The sequence below is a fragment of the Ochotona princeps genome, chromosome 5 (assembly GCF_030435755.1).
Source record: "Ochotona princeps isolate mOchPri1 chromosome 5, mOchPri1.hap1, whole genome shotgun sequence".
Lineage (NCBI taxonomy): Eukaryota > Metazoa > Chordata > Mammalia > Lagomorpha > Ochotonidae > Ochotona > Ochotona princeps.
This window is the reverse complement of record NC_080836.1, coordinates 102,823,999-102,841,382: the sequence shown is the minus strand read 5'-3', so window position 1 is coordinate 102,841,382 and position 17,384 is coordinate 102,823,999. Positions and strand designations below refer to the sequence as shown.

The following is a 17,384-nucleotide window of genomic DNA, read 5'->3' as shown; positions in this document are numbered from 1 at the left end:
AGCTGTCTGCCCAGCACTGTTGTGACCCTGGAGTGACCTAGGTGAGCCATCTAATTGCCTCAAGTGCTCATTAGCAAACTGGGACAAGAGGACAGAGACCACAGTGGAGTTCTTCCAGACAGTCCCTCCTCCAGAGCTGTCTGCTGTCACCACTGGCCTGAAATGCAACGATGCTGCTCTGCCCCTGGCCATGGCTAAAGATAGACACTCAGAACTTGCCTGCTGTTCTCTGAATCAGGCTTCCACACGACCAGCTCCCATCAGGAGGGATAAACAAAACGCCCAAACACTGTCTTCCTGCATCATTAACAAAGCCCACGTCCCAAGTCGCAGGAACCTACTCACGAGCCTCAACTCCACGAGTGTGCACACTGTCAAGACCGAGGAAGAACTGTGTTTTACTCCCCCAAATTCCACAGGACTTCCTGAATTGGTGGCTGGTAGGCCAGCAGCAGGGTGGGCCACACTACTTTGCAGGGGGAACCCTAGGGAAAGAGGGGTGGCCTGAGAGAAACACTTCAACCCCCAGGCTACGGCTTCAGAGCCTAGAGTTAGCTGCCATGGATGAAAATCCTTACCAGGGGAGCACCATTCTTTCTTTTTTTTCTTTTTAAAGATTTACTTATTTTTATTGGAAAGGTAGATCTATAGAGAGAAGGAGAGACAGAGAAAAGATCTTCTATCCATTGGTTCACTCCCCACATGGCCACAATGGCCAGAGCTAAGCTGATCTGAAGCCAGGAGCCAGGAGCTTCTTCTGGGTCTCCCACATGGGTACCAAGGCTTTGGGTTGTCCTTGACTGCTTTCCCAGGCCATGGGCAGGGAGCTGGAAGGGAAGCAGAGCAGCCAGGATACGAACCAGCACCCAAATGGGATCCTGCGTATGCAAGGTGAGGACTTGAGCCACTATCACACCAAGCCCAGGGGAGCACCATTCTAATTCAGCAGACTGCAACACACAGAACTGTGGGTTGTGGGTACTGGTCACTGTGCTGGGATGGACAGAGGACACAGGAAAGACTGGTCCCTGATTCAGTCTCTGACAACTTGACAAGGCAGCAGCACCAATAGCACTGAGTCATCACTGATGGGCTGATAGGTTGCAGGGGACTCAGGCAGGACACACAGCACCCCTGGCCAAGCACCTTTTCCCACCCACTCCTTCTCCTGCGCCTTCCTTCTGGTTGGAGAGCAGGCAGTGCTCTTCCCTTCTCTTGCCCAGGCTTGGGGCTGGGACTCCCATGACTTCCTGTACTGACTCCAAAACTCTGCCCTCCTTGCTTATCTTCAGTGGAGCTTCTGCTAGTTCCTTTCTTACTCAGCCTACAGACACACTCCAGGATGTCTCATCTACTATCAAAACAAACAAACAAAAAAACAGGGGCAAAAAACATCTCAAAAATAATTTTTACTTCTCTTTTATTATAGTAACGGGGTCTTGTAAGTTCACAGAACACGTTTCATGAAAAAAAAACCTATGCATCAATTTCAAAAAATTTTGCCCACCACAGTAAGTTCAAATTTGAATTTAATTTCCATGGATGTTTTGAGGTATCTTTGTATGCATGTATTGTAGAAAATTTTAAAAATGCAAGTGGGATAAACAGCAGAAAAAAATTGCTAAAATCCAGCATCTAGAGAGAACCACTGTTTACATTTTGGTTCCTATTTTACTTTTATCCTTTTGATGTTGGCGCTTGAACTGTATAGACATGTAGGCATGGTGTGGCCATGACTTAACCTGAACGAATGGAGTGGCCATGACTTGTCCTGAGTGGATGGGGTGGCCACGACAACCTGAGTGGATGGGCAGCCATGACTTGACCTGAGTGGACAGGGTGGCCATGACTTAACCTGAGTGGACGGGGTGGCCATGACAACCTGAGTGGACGGGGCGGCCATGACTTAACCTGGACGAATGGGGTGGCCATGACTTAACCTGAGTGGATGGGGCGGCCACGACTTGGCCTGAGAGGATGGGGTGGCCACGACTTGGCCTGAGAGGATGGGGTGGCCATGACTTGGCCTGAGCGGATGGGGCATCCATGAGTTGGCTTGAGTGGCTCTACGAATGCTGATGTTGCTAGAAAGGGCTTTAGCTCACGTGGGATTTTCCCTGAGCACCAAGGGGAAAAGCACAGAGGAATTTTGATGTGGAAGTGGGAAGGGCAGCAGATCAAGCTGGCTGGCCTCTCTGGTTTCCAAGAAAGAGAAAGGACAGCCACGCGGGAGCAGGCCTGCTCTTAAAGGGACGAGGAGTGCAAGGATGGGGCCCAAGAATGAACCTGTGTGGAAAACAGCCATTATCAGCAACAAATCAAAGGGCCGGGAAGTACACCATCAACTCAAAGCCCTGAAGGCTGAGCTGAAGACAGACAGTCTGAAAGGAGCGTTCCACAGCTGTCCTGCAGGGTGCTGCTCCCTGATACCAACCCGGAGTGAAAAGCTCCCCCTCTCCCCCACCCTACCCCCCGCCCCGAGCTATGAGAGATGGATGGTGGAGACTTAGAAGACGTTGGTGAAGGTGCATGGTAAGCATGGGAGACCAGGTGAAGCAAGGGGTTAAGGTTAGGGTTAGCATTATGGTTAGGGAAATGAGAAGGCAGGCTGGTCTCATGCATAAACTAGCAGAGAAAAACGCTGAGAAACAACAAGGGGAGAGGGGCTAAGTGGAAGATGGACTTGGTGTAGGAGACAAGATTTCAAGGGATCATGCTGACAGCTCTGGGAGGGGGAACAGCAGGGGGCAGGAACAGCAGCCAGGCCAACAGGCTGCACACCACAGCCAGCGCTGCGAGTGAGGAGGCAGGTGAGTCCTCTTTAGGCAGAAGGGAAGATGGTGTACAGGCATGGGTGGGAGAAAGAGCAATGGCAGGAAGGAACTCCCTGGAAAAAGAAAAACGAGCCAAGTAGATGGCTGAAATGGACAACAGCCTGGGTACTCAGTGATTCTAGACAGCAAGGAATGCTAGCAGGGATGCCACGGGAGGCAGACTCAGGGCGGTCAGCAGGGATGCCACAGGAGGCAGACGCAGGGCGGCTGCTCTCAGCAGGGACCCTTCCTTTATGGTGCTGAGACTGGACCCTAAGGTTCCGTGGACCCAGTTACCTAGGCAGAGTCTGCACAGGTGACCTTTCTCAAAGTCTGTCATTGCTTACTTCAGCTACAGAGGCGCCTTCCAATTCAGCCCGAGTGTTCGGGAACTGAGTCCTGGTCCCTGGTGTGCTGACCCTTACGCTCCTGAAGTGCCGACAGAAGAGAGGCCACACAAGGAGGCCAGGCCAACACCCTAAAATTACCTGAGCGGTGGACTTTGTGGATCAGAGCGGTGTCTAGAAAGCCCAAGTTCAATTGGGTGGGTTATCCCGGTGCTCAGGGACAATCACAAATGTCTACATTAGAGAATAATGCTGTCACTACTAGCATGTGAGAAAAATTCTCAAAATAGGTTCTAAAAAAAAATCAGTGCATTGGCTTAATGAAATCATGTCCAAGATTTTCTTGTGGGTATTTAAAAATCTAGCGGATGTTGGGGAAAAAAAACAGCCTCCTAAAGTGGCGTGTACCTAACTTCACATAGAAGGCATCCTGGCAGCTCAAAGCTTGTCCACTTGCACTCCAGGTAAGATGTCACAGTGAAGTGCTGTTGGCTCTGCTCTGGGTCCTGCTCACTGTGTCCAGGTCCTGGTGCCAAGAGGAGCCGTAGATCCAAGGCCACTCTCGCTGCAGCCACACAGGCTCTGGCCACTAACCTCTTTGATTCTGCTTCTTGACACAGCTACTTTTCAGCTCTAGGCCCTGACCCTCCCTGTGTCCCCGACTTTATCCCACCCTTGCTTCCTGACACTTGTGTGGCCAGCACCATCCCTTGGAGCTGATCTCTCATGCCTGGCATCCGACTGTGGGGACTCATACTCACCCATCACCAGCTAGACTGCCCAATGAGGACCACCTCTTATGTGAGCCGTTGGTCTGGGGAGGGCCTTGGGATTACCACAGAGTAAGGTGTGTAACTGGCGGGTCTCGCTCCACACCTGTCTCTATCCAAGCCTGGTGAGCACTGAGGCCTGCTGCCCCCCATGGACCCTGAACCTCCTTCACACCTGCTTCAGGCCTTCACAGAAAGCAGATGCCACGGGCACCAGACTTGTTCTCCTATAGAAACTTCGAAGGTCAACTGACATGTGGGGTGTGCAGCATCCTAAGGCTTCTTTATAACCCTCATGTTTTACACGTCCATTGGCTCACACAGTTTTTTAATGCTTGGGTCTGATCCTGACAGACCTAATTCAGACTTGATTTTTTTCTCTGTTGACTCAAGTTAACTTTCTTCTATGGATTTTTATTTTTCTACTCAGTTAAACTTTTGCAAAAAAAAAAAAAAAGAATTTAAAAAATACAAAACTTATACATGTTTTCGAAAAACAACATAAAAAAGTAGAATAAATAGTTATGCTTTAAAAACTCAAACACAACCTGATTGGCATTTAATTTTATCTTCTTCGAGTTTTTTCCATGTATTTTCCCCCATCCATGACCCCACTCCACCAAAATTTGATTGTAGGGATACTGTGGTCATAATCTTTTCTCTGTGTTTCAGATAATGTTTACCCCTTAGGTCTTTTATTTATTTATTTATTTTACTACTATTTTTTACAATCTTTACATAATTACGGTAAAAAGCTTCAAACCCTACAGGAAGATGGGTAAGACAATTAGTTCCGTATAACCCTTAAGTCTTGAATAGAAAAACTTTACTGAATATTTAGAAGCCTTAAAAACCAAATATAGGGCCTGACACAATGACTCAACTGGCTAATCCTCCTCCTGCAAGCACCAGGATCCCATATGGGTGCCGGCTCATGTCCTGGCTGCTCCATTCCCAGTCTAGCTCCTTGCCAATGAGAGCCAATATGGCCACTTGGGGAGTGAACTAGCAGATAGAAGGCCTCTGCCTCTCTTCAAATAAACAAATAAAATCCTTAAAAAACAGAGAAATAAAGAAGATAGACCAATGAAATGCCAATTGTCCTAAATTGTCTAAGGTGGCCACTTCAGGACAAATGTCCAATGGAAATAAAGCAGACCATTATACACTCAAGTAAAAAAAAAAAAAGAAGTTCCACTGATATTGTATTAGTCTGCTAGGGTCACAGACTGTGTAACTTAACAAAAGTTAACTGAGTTCGGGAGATGAGAGTTCAAGGTCCTAGGGCCAGCCCAGGCCAAGGTGGTTCTCAGTGAGGGCTCACTTCCTGGCTTGCACGCAGTCCCTTCTCACCATGTCCTCCCCAGCTGGACAAGAGCTCAAGCATGTGGCCTTCCCAGGATCGAAGGTCCATTTTTACCACCTCAGTTAAGTCTCCATTACCTCCTTGTGGGCCTAAGTCTCTAAATACAGTTGTCATGGGGCTTGCTTCCTCAACATGTAAATTCTGCAGGCAAGGGCATAAATTCAGTCCACAGTTTCAGATTCTAGATTAGAATGAACTTTCAAGAAACTTTGTTGAATCTTAGTGTACCACATGACTACCTACAATACTTGAAAAAGGTTACTAAAATGCTTGTTTCCTTTCCAATTGCACATTAATCTAAAGTTGGACTTTCTTCATAAGCCTCAACCAAAAAACTTCTCATACACTAAATGTAGAAGCACAAATGAGGTAGTTTCATGTGTTCTTAATGACTGAACATAAAAATCTGTGGAAAGAGTAAAAGAGTTTTTCTCCTAGGTTTTTTTTTTGTATTTTTAGAAAAATACAGCTATTTTTTATGAACTGCTTTTTTTATAGGCTTAGTATTTTAATTGAAATAAGTGAAGGTTTTACATTTTCATCACTTAAGATGTCTAATAGGGTAAACAATAATGAACTTTAAGTTTATTCATCTTCATTTTATTTGAAATGCAGAGAGACAGAGAAAGATCTTCCATGTGCTAGGTTATTTCCCAGCTGCCTGTAGAACACCTGGACTGGGTTGGACTGGGCTGGACTGGGTAAGGCTGACGCCAGGAACCTTGAACTCCACCAGGGTTCCCCACATGGGTAGCAGGGACCTAACTATGTGAGCCACCATCTGCTGCTTCCTGGGATGTACCTGATCATGAAGTTGGACCAGAAGCTGAGCAGCTGGGACTCCAACACAGAATGTGGGTGTCTGAAGTGGCCACTGCAGGACAAATGCCCAGCCCTTCAATAATTTTTCAGTATAATTGATCCTGAGACCACGAAAGTTGGTAACTGTTGGTCTAAATCATCTCTCAAAAAGTTCAAACATTTTAACTTGGAATTAGATATTCTAACTATTTCGTTTTCTCTAAGATGTCTCCCTTAGAGCTATCTGACTTGCTGCATTCAGGGTTGGCTACCTTTTATCCCATGTGAACTTGGTACCCTTGGAACTTCCTTCATCATCTTCCAGTGCAGGTGTCAGCAGATTACGGTCTGTGGACTACATCCAGGCTGTCAGTGGTTTTTAAATAAAGCTTTACTGGAACACAGCCATGCTCACTCCTTTACATTTTGTCAGCTTTCCTGCTACAACAGAGGAGTTGGGGGAGATGCAGCAGAGCCCATATGGTCTGTAAGGCTGAGAATTCTGATGATCTGGCCTTTTCCAGGAGCAGTTCTCTGACCCCTGCTCTAGGAAGTTTCTTTATCTCTTTGCTTCTCGGGTTCCACGTCTTTCCTTAGTTGACCTAGTCCTTCAATGTGATGAAGGCATCCTCTGGTAGCAGCCTGGGAAAGGATGTATGAGGGGTCGGTTGTTGTTGTTTGTTTGAGATTCTGCATGCCTGAAAATGTCCTTTCCTAACCTCGTATTTTACTGATGGCTTAGCTTACAAAATTTTACCAGCGCAATTATCATTTTTCAGTAACTAGAAAGCACTGCTTAACTGTCAGCTAGCTTCTAGGGTGGTGGTGGGCAACTCTGAAGTTATTCTGATTTGTGTGTGTGACTTGTCCCATCTTTTCTTAGAAACCTATAGGCTTGGGGCTTGGCATCCCGTATAGCCACTGGTTTGTGTTCCGGCTCCTCCATTTCCAATCCAGCTCCCTGCCAATGACCTGGGACAAGCAGCAGAAAATGAGCCAAATGTTTGGGCTGTGGCCATTCCTGTGGGAGAATTGATGAAGTTCCTCATCCTGGCTTTGGCCTGGTCAGCCCTGGTCATCGTAGATAACTGAGGATTGAACTAGTGCATGGAAGGTCTGTCTTTTCCCTCTGTAACTCTTACAAATAAATAAATTTGAAAAGATAAAATAGAACCTATGTGTTCTTTTCTTTGTTTGCGATGTGGTGAGGCTGTGATGGTTTGTCTTGACAAGAACGTGTTCCTGCTACGCTGGGTGGTGAGACATTTCAACCTGGAAAGACACATCCTCCAGGAATGGGGCGCTTCTCCAAAGTGCTACGGTAGCCATTCCTCCCCTCTGTCTTCCCGGTCCCTACTTCTGGAACGTTCACTGAGCAGAGGCTAGATATCCTCAGCTGGCCCCCTACTTTTCTTCCTTTTCTATCTCTTTCTGGGACATGTCTACTTTTTCTTCTAGCCAGAACCTTGACTCTTTCTCATTTCTTCTCTCCCACTTTTAATTTCTAACAGCTCTTTTCTTCTTTTTTCTCCTTGAAATAATCTTTTTCTTTTTATTTAAAGTACTGAGATCCTGTGACATACATTTTCTTTTAAAAAAGATTTGCTAAGAATACGAATGGTAGTTTCCTCTGGTTGAATGTCACTCTAATTGCCTTTTCCTGTTTACTTTGTCTTCCTATTAAACAAACAAACAAAACACAGTTATTTGAGAGACATACAAAGAGAGGCAGACAGATAAAGAGAGCAAGCAAATTTCCACCTGCTAGTTCATTCCCCAAATGGCCACAATGGCTAGGACAGGGCTGGCAGGAGCCAGGGAACTAAAGGCAAGTCTTCCACACACATGGCAAGAACCCAACGACTTGCGCCATCACTGCTGCCTCTTGGGGTCTGCACTGGCAGGAAGCTGGAGTCAGCAGCTAGAGCCTGGTACTGAACCCAGGAACTTTAATGGGGGACATACGCATGAGGCCAAATGCCAGCTCCTTCTCCCCCACTTCCCATTAGAGGCTTTCCTCTTGGTTATCTGGGGACACACAAAGGTGAAATCTCAAAAAGCCACTTGCCAGTGGAATCTTAACGAAGCTCTTGCTGGGCATGGGCAGTGCTGACCGTCTGTCCACTTCACTGTCAGAGAGGCAGCAGGGCTGTTGGCCAGGAATCCCTCCAGGTTAGTGCCTTTATGTCTGAGTCTTCACGTCTCACATTCCTCAGACGAAGGCTTTCCCATCTCCTGACTCAGGGGCCTAGGCCTGGCTTCTGGAATTATGAGTTTGGTTGGAAAAAGAAAGCTGAACTCTGGCCCTTCCAGATGCCCATATATACTGCTGCTCTGCCAGGGGCCACCATCATGCAGTGTGCTTGGTGTCCCCTCATTCCACTCCGTGCAGAGAGAAAGCTCTGGTCTTGTGCTAGGCCATGGCGGGAAGTTCTTTCAAAGCAGAACTTCAACTATGTGGTTGTTAGCCTCATGTTCACTCAGGGTTACCTGGTACTGTCCTTTTCTGAGTTTTTCCGGAGGGTTCTGCTGGGTTGCTTCTTGGCTTTCCTCACGGCTGGCTCAGGACCCTGCTTTCTCAGGACTGCTAAGTCAGTTACCGCTCATCCATCTGCTACCCAGCTTCCAAAGGTTTGTTGCTGTTGTCTCCTCTCCCATTCTCTTTGTCCTTGTGGGTTTATGGCTTAAAAAAAAAAATCTCTTCACTGTTGTTTTAGTGAGGTTTTGGGAGGGAATGAAAGTTAGTGTGGGTATTCAATCTTCCATCTTAATTCGGAACCTCTTCATAATTCAGTATCTTTTTTACTTCAATTCAATAGATAGCCTAAAGCTTTCCCACGTTCCTGTATGGGTTTTTAAAATCAGCTTCACCTACTGCACAGCTCTGCCCTTTGTGGGTCCCGCAGCTTGCTTAACCACAGCCCATGTCCTGATGGGTAGCGGTGTTTCTGTTTGGTGGAGGAAACTAGTGTTTCCGGCAGTCTTCTGCACTTCTCGGGCCCCATCCACTGCCTTGGGCCCAGGAATGTCCACTGACGCGCTTCTCTGTACACTTCTTAGTCTCTAGGGTCAGCCCCTTGTGCTTCACCTCTGGTGTCCCTTGCCAAGCCACCTTCAGTGCCCTGGTCATCCTCCACAGTGCCACAGCATTCCTGATTCTCCAATTCTCCCTTTCTCTGGACGTCAGAGAAGCTAGAACCTGACAATTCATCTGCATTGGCCCTGGGAACTTGCTGCAGTTGAATTCCGGCCACCTGTGCAGAATTTCGCATTCCCAAGCATCCCCCTCCTGGCAGACTCCGTTTTCCCAACTACAGCTTGGGCTGCCCTGCCTGCCTTAGCCAGTCTCCATTCCCTTTCTCTGAAATGTGAGCTCTTGCACCGAGCCTCCTTCACATTGCTTTGCTGATGCAGGATCCTCCTCCCCCAATACAGACAGGATACAATTCCCAAGTGTCAGGCCAGTCAGCTCTCCCACCTGCTCCCCAGGGGCCTGCCCTTACCCATGTTCTGCCCACCCGTTGCCAGCACATGGCGATGAGCAGGGGAGTGGTGACTAGCGGCTTGTTACCTTGCCCTCTGGGGTCAGCGTCCAGATCACAGAGAAAGTCAGCTTGTCAGTCATGGGGTTGAGGCTGCACAGCTCCTCACACAGCAGTCGGGGCAGCATGGGAACCACCTGCAACAGAGGACAGGCCTGTGAGTGCCTTTCTCCGGCCCCAGGCCCAGGAGCAGCAGGGCCACGGTTCTCCGGTGACCAGCTCAGGCTTCTAGAAGGGTCTGAAGTTGGAGGCAGCCCTGATCCCTGAAGACTCCGTGTGAAGATCATGGTACCCCAGGTGTTTACACAAGCTTCGAGAGGCCAGTGGCATGTAAGCTGGGCAAGGGAGCAGAGTGGGCACTAATGGGCAATGCAAACAGCTCTGTGTAACTACGGAAAAGAGACGCACCCAATTCAAGGAGGACTTGAATGCTTGGATGTAGCTACAGTTATATGTCACTTAACGGCGAGAGGACCACCTTGCAAGAAATGTACCTTTTGGTGTTGTCAGGAGACCACAGAAAGCACACACATAAGCCTGGGTGGCAAATGGCAATTGCTTGACATGGTCTCTTGATGCAATCAAGAGATGTCTGATGCTGCTACTGGTGCAACCTGGCACACTTGGCAGACTGCTTTAATGTGAAGCTGGTTTCTTTGGGGGGGCGGAGTAAGCAGATGGGGTACAGTCTAAAACAATGCTGAAAAGCATGGTATAGGAAATACATAAACCAGCAACACAGTTGTTTATTGGCATTACTGAGTATGATATAACTGTTGTAACACTGTCCTTTGCCTAGCCTAACACATGTCATGATAACACTAATGCAATGTAGCACAGGACAGACATGGCATTGATGCCACCAGGTGACAGAATTCTCAGCCCTGTTCTATGCTTATGGGACCACCATCGTATACATGTTCTGTCACGGATGGAGATGTTGTTACGTTCAACAGTGTGAGAAATAAGTTTCTGTCATTTAAGCTCCCAAGTCTGTGGCACACTGTTCTGGGAGCCTGGCTCGGCTGCCTAGGACAGACCGGAGGAGGCGTGTGGGGTGTGTCCTCAGCCTGCTCTGGGACACACTGTCAGAGACTCACTGCCTGCTCGTGCACCATGCTGGCTGCAGTGTTAGTCCAGGATTTCTTACACGTTGTTGACATACAATAATTGTATTTGTTGGAAGTTTCTTCTTAAGTATTCAAGGCAGTATTTAAGTCACAAAGCTGGGTCATTAATAATGCAACATAGTTCCTGATCTCATGTTTAGAGATTGTCAGAAGAAAGTAAAGTAAGTGCCACTTGGGCCTAGACTGGTACCATGGCACTGACCACATCATGTCCTCATCACAGTTCAGGTAGAGAAATGCTTACCCTCTATTCTAGTGCAGAATCCTCCAGAACAAGGACTGGGCATCACTCTGTCCTTTCTGGCACCTAACACACAGCAGGCACTTCTGGTTTGCAAACCAACGGCTGGCCTTCACCCAGGAGATGAACTACCTGAGTTCTTCCTATGTTTACCATCACATCAAGATTATATGAAGCATTTGGTAGACTTCTACTTAAACATCTTCACATAAAAATTTCATAGGCAAAAAATGTATTTTAAGTACAGGATAAACTGTTTTGGATACTTCCTTCTGAAAACTATCAGCACATTCTGCGGCTGCCCAGTTTATAAAAATTGGTGTCCTGTGTCTTCTACAGAAGGCTACACTTGGTTATTCACACTGATACCAAGAACCCCAGTGCTTAGGAAGATGCTAGGCAGTAAAAAAATTTTTTGAGGCAGTATAATTATATTTCAGTTTTTAAGGGACTTTCCTTTGAAGAAATCTTCGCAAGGTCTCAAGGCAGAATTAAGAGCAGTCTCTGTGTTTCCATACAGTTTTGTTAAGCTGATGGTTACTTTGTCTTTCAAAAGAAAAGGAATTAAGAGGTTACAATCACATTTGTGGTTTGGCACATTACGGCCTCTCATAAATCTGGCCGGTCCTGCTGGGGTCAAAGTGAATGTGCTCTCCGACAACCCCGGGCCCAGCAGGGATACCCACGTAGCAGGCTGCAGTGGCAGGCAGCCACTCCCGAGGAGCAGCTTCCTCCAATCCACGCCCTCTTACATGAGGGGAGCCCCAGCTACACTGTGCCAGGACATGCTGGCCACCTGAGGCCTGCCATGGTCCTGGGAGAGCCGCTGAGCCAGGGTGAGGTGTGCATGGGTCACTGGGGGTACTGAGGAAGTTTGGCCAGCATCAGTCCCAGGCAGATGGGCGCTCATACACCCTGGACTCCTTGATGTTTACCCCAGCCATGTCCTGCCTGGCCCTTGGCAGCTCCCTCATGTCCACTCTCCCAACTACAGAGTCCACATCAGCCTCACCATGGACTTGCCTGCTCTTGTTTTTGCTGGCCGAATGGGAGCAGAGAAAAGCCCTGGTGGTGGGCAGCAGGGGCAGGAGCCTGCCTTCCTGCTCCCTCCAGTTCTCCTGGAGCAAAAGCCTCTGTTTTGGGGTGGTTACTCAAAGCCTCAAGAGGACATGACAGGGGGAAGGGTGTAGTTTGGAATTGCCGGGGTGTGCTATGGTTTGAATAGGATAGGGAAGGCTCCTCTGCCCTTGCAGAAGAAACTCCTCTAACTCCACCAGCCCAGGCAACCACATGCACCTGCTCTTTCCTCAGGACACCTGTTCACCTTGAAGGTACTTCTGTCCATGGAATAGCCCAGCATCTTGCACTTCTCCGTTACTTGCCCATGTGCACTGCCTTCCCCAGGGCATGGTCAGCAACTGCTCATCTCATCTTCACATTCCTGCGACCTGGCCCCCAGCTACTACTCAATATACGCCACATGGATCATACCTGAGGAGCATGTCCTTGGGCAGTAAGGGAAAAGAGTTCAGGGCCTCAGGGCTGGGACCAAAACTATGTTGGGGTAGGAACTTTAAAAGCCAGCCTTGGAGAAAAGCAACACTGACAATCGGATGTGGACTTTCTAAGCATTCTGGACCAGCACTTTTGAGATCTGAGAGAGACTGATGGTTTGGGTAAATATACCACTGCCCAGTGCAGCTGGGTGGGGGTACCAACAGGACTATAAAATCTTATATTAGCCTCAGAGAGCAGAAACATCTGCAGAAGCCACAGCATGCAGGCTGGCCAAGTTCAGCAGCAGGTTAGCCAGAACAGCCCTGTGACCAGCAGAAAGGGCCACAGAGGGAGGGATCAACTATCCGAGCAAGGAGGAAGAGGAAGGACAAGAGTGACATGGGCCAGAGGCCTACAACCCGCGGAGGAGGGGTGCTTTCCACCCTTGGGAGGGTGCAAGGGCTCCTTGGGCCCTTTGAGGCCAGGCTGTAGCTGGCTCCCCATTGCTCCTCCCTCTGGCCTGCACTATTCCACTGGCCTGCTCGGCTCCGATCTGCAGCCTGACAGCTTGGTGAGTTTTTCTCCTTTTTCTTTGAGGGCTTCAATGTTTTAACACCAAGATGGACTAAGCTAGCTCCCCACTTAGCCACTCCATCAACCTAAAGGAAACAGACCCTGAACTTGCCAGCCAACAGCCCTGTTGGAAGAGTTTTCTTTTTTGTATCAACACTTCCATGAATTCAGAATTTGATCAACTCTTTGCTACCCAGCTTGACACTAACAAAACATTAACAGTCTGACATCCTGCTGGTGTCAGATAGAAACATCTTAAAACGCCTTGGACTCCACGAGAAGACAGGCTTCCAATCCCAATCTTTGATCTCTATTATAAAGCAGTACCAATAAAATATCATAGAGATTTATGGGCGAACTTTCATTTGAGCTGTTTCACACCTAAAATAACATAAGTGCTTGGGCCAGGAGGCAGGAAATTTAGCTTTAGGCTTCAACTATTTAGGTTTTCTTTCACTTTATTAATTAACTTATCGGCTGAATGCATTGACTGGGCAGATGTCATGTCCTTCTGGGGCCAGGCCTACGTTTGGGCAGGCAGTTGTCCCCTGTCTTAACAGAACCATCTTTTGTCAAGAAGAATGAAGCATATTTTCCTCATGGATTTATTAAAGGGACTCTGTTTAAATTTATCTTTCTACCAGATATACTCAATCGTTCAGAAGAGTTACCGAATACTTATTACATATCTGATACAATTCTAACAACAACAAAAAAAGACATTTCACTTAAAAGCTGGCGAGATGGTATTTGAGCCCACGATCTGTTTGTACGGTGTCCTAGCCTGGGGGACGATGCACCAAATGCAGCTTTGAGATCAGTCTGACATCACTTGCTTCTGAATGAAAACCCGGGGGTGCCACATCCCTACCGTTGGGAGGTCAGTCTGCATCCCCATGACTTCGCCACCCTTTTCCCTCATGGTGAAGCTGGAGAAAGGATTTCTGCTGAGTGAGGAGGCAGGGACCTGGAGGGGGTGCAAAGCGGTTCACCCAGTTTTTGTAAAGACGTTTACTGACAAGGCAAAATAAGAACAGTACAGGAGTTCCTGGACATGGTCCTTCAAGGAACAACACCAAGCAGGAAGACAGGTAAATGTAGCGGCTCCAGGCCACCGGACACGCGGCTGCTGCTGTCCCAGGTTGCAGGCTGGTGGCCCTGGCTCTTGCCAAGCACACGGCCCTGCCTCTACAACACCTTACTTTTAGAACTCAGCAGCTACAACCCTACCTCTATAGAGCTGAAGAGAAGTTCTAGAACTATCACAATCACAACACCCAAAAAGAAGAGGAAATGTGGCTATTTCACCCAGTCTTGATTATTTAACCCAGCCTTTGCCACATTCTGATCTGATGCACAGGGCCTGGCTATGAAAGGAGAATGCCAGAGCTGGGCAAGAGAAACCACGTGCTCCGAGGGAGACCGCTGACTGGCTCCTACACTTCTAACTAATCAAATGTAAAAGTAGAGCAGAGTTAAAATGAACATTTTACATTTATTCCCTTGATGATGTCTTTAAAGGTCAAGAGCTTGCAATTTCTTTTCCTTTTCCGTCATAATAAAACCCAGGTAATACCTGGGTTTGGCTGAGGACCATTTTGGACAGGAAGGGTGGATGGGGCACCTCCAACCTGAGATCATGGCGAGGGCAGTCACTGCACAAGTGTCAGATCTGCATCCTCTAGAGGACGAAGTTATGCACAGGTACCTATGCTCCATATGGGTTCCTCACTTGGGCACAATGGGGCGCACCCCAAGAGGAGCCAAGGTAGAAGAGAACACATCCCTCTCCCTGCAAAGAGCTAGAAAATAAAACATAAGATTTCTGGGGCCGGCACTGTTGTATATAGTAGGTAAAGCGGTTGCCTATGGCACCAGTATCCCATATCAGCGCTGGTTTGAGACCCAGCTACTCCACTTCAGCTGTCTGCTAACGTGCCTAGCAAATCAACAGAAGATAGGCCAAGTGCTTGAGCCCCTGCACCCACGTGGGAGATCTGGGGGAAGCCCCTGGCTCCTGGCTTCAGTCTGGCTCAGTTCTAGCTGCTGCAGGCATTTCAGGAACAAAGCAATGAATACAAGATCTCTCTCTGTCTCTCCCTCTCTTTCCTCTGTGCTTTTCAAATAAATCTTTAAACCAATCAATCAATCAATCTATCTATCTATAACATTATTCAATGTTCTGCTTTTTGGCTATTTTGAATAGTACCCCCAAACAGCATCCCCACGTTTTACACACAAAACCATTTCTGTTGGGTACACACCCAGAAGTAGAACTGTTCAGTCACAAGTATGTACATTTTCAGCTATAAGAAATATTGTCAGTTTTCTGAAGTGGTTGAGGCAATCTGCCTTTGCCCAGCAGAGAAAGTTCTAATTACCCCAGATCCTGACGGATAGCTGGCATTTCTGATTTTTAACTTCAGTCATATTTATGACATAGGCTATGCACATTTATGAGGTCAGAGGTGGCTTCCCCATCTTTTGCTATCTTTTTTTTTCCTTTTGCATATCTTTCACACAAAAACAATAGTAGTCAGTTGTGGCAATCGAAGCTATGGTTACTATGAACTGGAATGTTCAATAAAGGGTTGAAAAAAAAAAACTGTCAGTAGTTAGAGCATTACATCTAGGTAAGTCCTCTGGCACCATGTTAATAAGCCCTATCTTGGGACAGACACTGAGGCAGGCATTAGCCACCACTTACCCTGCATTCCATTTCATGGTGCCTGCCTGACTTAAGATACTCTATGCCTTAAAAAAAAAATTGGTTGATTTATTTGAAATGCAGAGTTATTGAGACAGAGGGAGGGAAAGACACAGAGATCCTCCATGCACTGATTCACTCCCCAAATGGCTGTGATGGTTTGGACTGGGCCAGGCCAAAGTTGGAAGCTAGAACTCCAGCAGTGACCCAAGTGGGTGTCAGGGGCCTCAGCACTTAGGCCATCTTTTGCTGTTCTTCCACATATATTAGAGTTGGATGAGGAGTGGAATTGCTGGGACTTGAGTCATTACTCATATGGGATGCCAGCACTATAGGCAGCAGCATAACCCACTGCACTTCAATTCTGGCCCCTACTCTGCACTAATTCAGTTTCCTGGTGATTGCTGGGAAGCTACAGACAACATTTCAAGTACTTGGATTACTATTATCCTTATGAAACATCAGGTTGTAATTCCTGGCTCTGACCCAGATGTTGGAACCATTTGGGGAGTGAACCAGCTCACAGAAGACCCCCCCCTTTAATTCTGCCTTTCTAATAAATGTTAAATAAAATTCTATGTTTACCACTTTTTTTCAAAGTCCTATCCGGTTGTATATAAAGGCCAGAAGAGAAACAAAAGTATTGTGCCGGTCTTCCAAAAAACATAAACATAAACTGAAGGCCAGTAGTTAGGACAAGGGTATGGTCAAGGCATTTGTTTCCTGACCGTGGAGGGGAATTCTAGCATGCTCATCTCCAGAGAGGCTTGTGGGTCATAGGTCTCTGCTGCATTCCTTCAGCTACTAACGCCTGTGCCCCACAGGCACTGAGAGGGATGGAGACCACGCAGAGGTTCTTAAACAACAGGCTTGGTTCCAATATGCCACACACAGGTGCAGGCGGCTACAGAATTTCCTGCTTAGATGAGGAGATGGCTGGCCAGTCTCATTGAGTAGTCCCACTATGAAAATAGGCCCCCAGTGCCTATGGGGCCTGTGGTGGGTTTGAATGATCGTGAAATTTCTGAGTCAGGATGTCGGAGTTCCAATCACTGCTGTCTTCCTCTCCACTTGGAGTCTCACTATGAGACCTTATGAGTATGATCAAGCACAAATTCCATGCAAACTTGAACCTATGAAGAAATCATGTATGTAATCTTCCAGAGTGACTAGAGCCAGGAGTTCATTCAAACATTCTGGGTTATAGTGCTCCAAACAGTATGGTCATGGGGCGGGCAGAGAAGGTGCAGGAACTTCACACAGGGCCTCAATGCATTGAAGACCACTGGGAGTGACAGCTCTGGCCCTCACTTAGTGGAAGAGAACTAATATCTCCCTCTACAGTGCGGGTAGGGGTGCTGGGCACAGTGTTCTCCACTACGGGGTTGAAGATTTCACTGGCAGCTCTTAGGCTGAGCTGGATGGGGCAGGGGAGCCAAACATGGGCTGTGGGCAGCAGCGTCTCCAGTTCCCACAGCACACAGCTGCAAGGAAAGCCTGGAAGAGTGGCCTCCCTTCTGAGAGGGTAATCACTGGGGCGGGCAGGTTGGAAACGGGAGAGAAACTCTCAGGAACACTTGATAAGTACCAGAAATCT

The 17,384-nt window shown here is 47.6% G+C and overlaps 1 protein-coding gene across 3 annotated transcripts in view; it reads right to left on the bottom strand.

Annotated features, from left to right (window-relative positions):
- The window catches only part of DIS3L2 (DIS3 like 3'-5' exoribonuclease 2), a 371,962-nt gene that overhangs the window by 63,478 nt on the left and 291,100 nt on the right, over positions 1-17,384 (bottom strand). For all 3 annotated transcript variants that reach the window (XM_058665113.1, XM_004577199.2, XM_058665114.1), the window contains exon 12: positions 9,669-9,776. In XM_058665113.1, the coding sequence (XP_058521096.1) occupies positions 9,669-9,776 (108 nt within the window). The remainder of the gene's footprint in view (positions 1-9,668; positions 9,777-17,384) is intronic.